This window comes from Gymnoscopelus braueri (assembly GCF_963280865.1).
Source record: "Gymnoscopelus braueri genome assembly, chromosome: 18".
Classification (NCBI taxonomy): Eukaryota; Metazoa; Chordata; class Actinopteri; order Myctophiformes; family Myctophidae; genus Gymnoscopelus; species Gymnoscopelus braueri.
Window position 1 is genome coordinate 37,110,578 of NC_137618.1, and position 4,755 is coordinate 37,115,332.

General features: G+C 41.8%; 1 protein-coding gene across 1 annotated transcript in view; it reads left to right on the forward strand.

The window, feature by feature from the left end:
* The window catches only part of LOC308105603 (indian hedgehog B protein-like), a gene marked incomplete at its 5' end in the record, with an annotated part of 8,411 nt that extends 5,010 nt beyond the window's left edge, over nt 1-3,401 (forward strand). Inside the window, one exon of the mRNA XM_080456434.1 lies at nt 1,758-3,401. Within this exon, the coding sequence (XP_080312560.1) occupies nt 1,758-2,494 (737 nt within the window). The 3' untranslated portion in view covers nt 2,495-3,401. The remainder of the gene's footprint in view (nt 1-1,757) is intronic.
* Between the last annotated feature and the right edge of the window lie 1,354 nt (nt 3,402-4,755).

Consider the following 4,755-nt stretch of genomic DNA (forward strand, 5'->3'; position numbering starts at 1 on the left):
TTTACATGGTAGGTTATTTCAATTGTTCAAATTATTTGAAATGGTCAATTCAAGTGACCAAATAGCAGATAAGAAATAAGGCTCATCGGCTTTTAGTTTAGTTTACCAATGCGTTTGCCCCTCTCTCGAGGCCATGCCACAGCAGCTGACATAGTTCCAATATCTGAGACCTTTTAGAAATGCATTCAGCCATGCCTGACTACACCTGGGTTTGATGCTGCTATGTGTGAGTTGTTTGGCCACTTTGCTGTGAGATGATTAACTCTCTCCCTCTTCTTGCAATGCCATTGCCATTGCTTTTCCTCCAGTAGGTAGGTTTCTCTCAGATCTCTTATCTGGGTCTTATCTCATCCCAGTCTCAGCTCTCCTTTCCCCTGGCCCTCAGGCTTACAGACACACACACCTTGGACAAATATTTGGCTTTCCTTAAGACTAGGAAACCTGCCACCAACCACCACCAACATATAAACACAAATCTATTGCATTCTGTTAATAACAATGTCCTATCATTTTTCTTTGTATTTATTTATGTCTTTGCTGTACCCATTCCCTTTGTTCTTTTTCCATATTGACAATCAGTGCTTCCACCCAAGCTTCCATTAAAGCATTTCCATACACTTTAGCGACAAAGCAACAAATACCCATATGACCCAGTTTGAGACTTGACCCATACTGGCATGCTGCTGTTGTCTACATACATACAGTAAGAGCCTGATCCGTCCAATTCCCTGTGTGCCTCTCTCAGTCTAACCCCAGGCACTGTTGGGGCTGTGGTGATACAATCAGCTGGTTATCCATTAGCTCTTACTGACTACCAAGTCCCACTGACATGTCTCACTGTTTCTTAAAGGGCCACTTTGGTCAAACAAAACCAAAAACATGCCATGACATGTACAAAGGAAATACTGGCTGGCGTCCAGGCCTGAACCTAGACGATGAACTTTAAATGAGTTTCATGGGGAACGAGTTATGAGGCTGCACTACATAAGTGGCCAAACACAATTTTAATCCAACGGGGGAAAAGGAAAAAAAGTAATAGATTGATTAATAGATAGATGATCTATTACAGACAGACATAAACAAACAAACAGACAGACAGACAGACAGACAGACAGACAGACAGACAGACAGATAGATAGATGCATCTATCCTCCATTTGTGCTGCAAGCTCCAAAGCCATTTGTAACACAAGAATTGTGTCAACTCATCGAATTAGCTCATGCACTTGCTGATGAGAGCAGAATTTCCCAAAAAAAAACATTCTGGGGTTGAATCCAGTAACGTTTCCCTGCTCCCTGCAGTGCAAGCAATATCAAGATGTGATGGCTGCATTTGTATGTTGCAGGTTCATGTTGATTTGAACATGCCTCCCATTTCATTTGTTAACAATCTACGCTGAGATCTGCACTGAGATAAACTTGTCCTTGAGCCAGAGTCAAAGTCTCATCTGCTTTTATAGATCCCTTAGTAAACTACAATAACTTACAGATTCAGCCATCAGAGACGTTGCATGATAGCTCCATGCTGCAGAGCAATTCTGTGGTGTGGGCAGCAGTTGTATTGCTAAACAAAATGCAGGTTTGGATTAACTTCTGTCATGGCTTCTACTGTATCCACCCCCCACTTGTTTTTTTCTATGCAACCCCATCTCTCTCTGAAGGTTTCAATCTCCCTTCACATTAAATTAATTAAAACAATACTAAGTAATGAAATGAAATGGACTAAAAGGAATCTTCTCTCTCTGTGTATATCTACAGAACATTCAGTGGCAGCGAAAACGGGGGGCTGTTTCCCAGGTGATGCTCAGGTGATCCTAGAAGGCGGGGCCACCAGGCAGGTTTGTGACCTTCGCCCAGGCGACCGCGTCCTGGTTTCCTCAGCATCGGACGGACGTGGCCCGCTTCTCTACAGTCCCGTGTTGTCCTTCCTGGATCGTCAGCCCAGCGCCACAAAGACCTTCTATGTCATCGGAACTGCCGCGGGACAGGAAGTCACGCTCACTGCTGCACACCTAATCTTTGTCACAGACAGGAACTGCACTCAGGGGTTAAATGACCAGACAGTTGAGGGGACATTTTGGGGGTCCAGAGAGGAACGTGGTTCTTGTCGGGCAGGCAGTGCAGATTTAAGGACGGTGTTTGCAAGCGAGGTACAGCCGGGACAATATGTGCTAACGTCGCAAGGGGGAGCGGGGTCAGAACCTGTGCTGTCAGCCGTCACTTACGTTGGGACGCGCAGGAGCACGGGGTTGTACGCACCACTGACCCAGCATGGTTCTATAGTGGTGGATTCAGTTTTGGCATCCTGCTATGCTGCTGTGGACCAGCATAATTTAGCCCACTGGGCCCTGGCTCCATTGAGATTCTTCCAGAGCCTAGTCGGAGCTTCAGAACCACAGAGTGATGGGCTGCATTGGTACCCCTGGGTTCTGCAGAGGCTGGGGAAAATGCTACTGGGACCTGACCATTTCCACCCCTGGGGGACAGAGGAATGATTCATACTGGTGACTTAATTCACCCGATTTCCTGTGCTGGAGCACTGAAGCAAAGAGCACACCATTCGCTCTGTACAGAGGAAGAAAAGTGTTGTGGGATCAGCAAAAGGCTCTTGTTTTAGTGTTATACTGACTTCAGCCATACAGACAATGAGGTACCTGCTGATAACTACTTTACTTGACTGTGGCTTACTTCGTGGTTTGCCACACATGCCAAAACTGGGGCACAGAGGAGGAGGGATGCTCATAGGAGACTGACAAAGAGGAGCATTCTTTCTTCATCTATGCTGGCAGAACAATGGTGATTGAACTGTCAGCCTCTCTGAGTTTTGTAAAATCACAAACTGCTGCGGAGGTTTATCTCCCATGTAAATCAGAGGATTTAATCCGTGGGTGAGACAAAAATTTGTTTGATGTATTTATAATATGTTTTTTATTCACCTCTGGATGCTTCAAAGAACAAAACCATGAACTGTGACAAAGAAGCAAATTCCAAAACGTTTTCCACAAAAAACCCACAGATGAAAACATACTTTTGCTTAGTCACTAATTTTTGTACTGTAACAAACATTGCTCATGAAATGAATCCAAAGGACTACCAGAAGGGCAGGGATGGTAGTTGTCAGCCGGTAGCTGACAGGATAATGTGTTGTCCACATAATCAAAATGTCCCTGGTTCATTTCTGACTGTGTTTCATGTCTTCTGCCATTTATGTCCTTTGTTTCGTCTCTCTGCACTGTCCTGTCGAATTAGAGAAAAGGAAAAAAAACTGCCTAAAAAAATCATTCAAAACAGGGGCAAACTAGAGGTGTGCACAGTTGAGCCATCTGGCCCATCGCCAAATGACCTCGGTGTCCTAAAAAATTGTCCTTTCATATGCAATCATCCTTCTACGATGAATAGTGCAGAAGATATGAACGATATTGTGCTAATCAATAATTGACCTTCATGAACTTGACCTTTGACCACCAAATTGCAAGTGTCATGAACTTCTGTTGTGATTCAATGATAATACAGTGTATTGAGTCTTTCAGAGTTACATACATACATACATACATACATACATACATACATACATACATACATACATACATACATACATACATACATACATACATACATACATACATACATACATACATACATACATACATACATACATACATACATACATACATACATACATACATACATACATATACAAACAGACAGCCTCATTGCAATAGATTTGCAACACACAAAGTACACAAGGACCTATGCTCCAAATAGGGACAAATTAAGGAACAATCAATCAAAACTGTATCAAGTATGTTATATCTCAAAAAGTTCATGTAAATGCCACAGCTCTGATAATGCAGTGACAAGCAAACTCACTGACTCACCGGGTTTAGCAGGAATTTGGAAAACATTACTTAGCTTGCACTGTACAGCAAACCTCACTACAAGGTGGTACACACAAATGTACCCATTTCAAAAGCACTCGTTATTAAATCTGCTGCACACCACAATGCACTTCTCCTGTGCTCTGGATCTGCCCTTTAGAGAACTGGAACATTTGAATTTAGTTGTGTAATCAGGTATGAGACGGGGCAAAACACCAATCACCAACTTGACATACGTATATGAGATCTGCATTGCAATATGTATGTATATATTGTTCAGCGTACTGATGCAGAGTAAATGCAGGACAGCTGCATCATGGGGTCTTCTGTGATGGCTACCAATTTAATGTCAGTCTGTTCTTCCATGCCTTTTATCTATTTTGACAGGTTGTTAGTGAGTTTGTCTCAGTCTGTTCAGACTTATATGGGTTTATATAATATATATTCATTAATTTTTTTATCGTTTTTATTTGTTTGTTTGTTTGTTTATAAAGAGTTAATATTTTGCCAAATGTTTTATGGTTGAAATTTCAGGTATCTAAGTAAGGCATACACAACTCTCAGGCTAAATCAAACTACTGTATTAGGCAAGAGGTATGCAACATAGCCTAATCAATCACACTTGTCTCTCATATTTAAGGCTGAGGGTTTATTTAACAGGTCTGATCCATGTTATGGTTGTTCGGTGTACATCATCTTTCATCCAAGTATCTATTGTTGGATTTGCAGAGGTGCAGAAAGTCAGATTTTTAACTCTGGGATTCAGTTAACTAAGTATTTCAAAAACACGTTATCTGTATTAAAGAGGGTTTAAAATCATAGGGTTCAATTCAATTTCTATGAGATGATTGTTGAGTATGCTTTGTGTAGGTACTCTA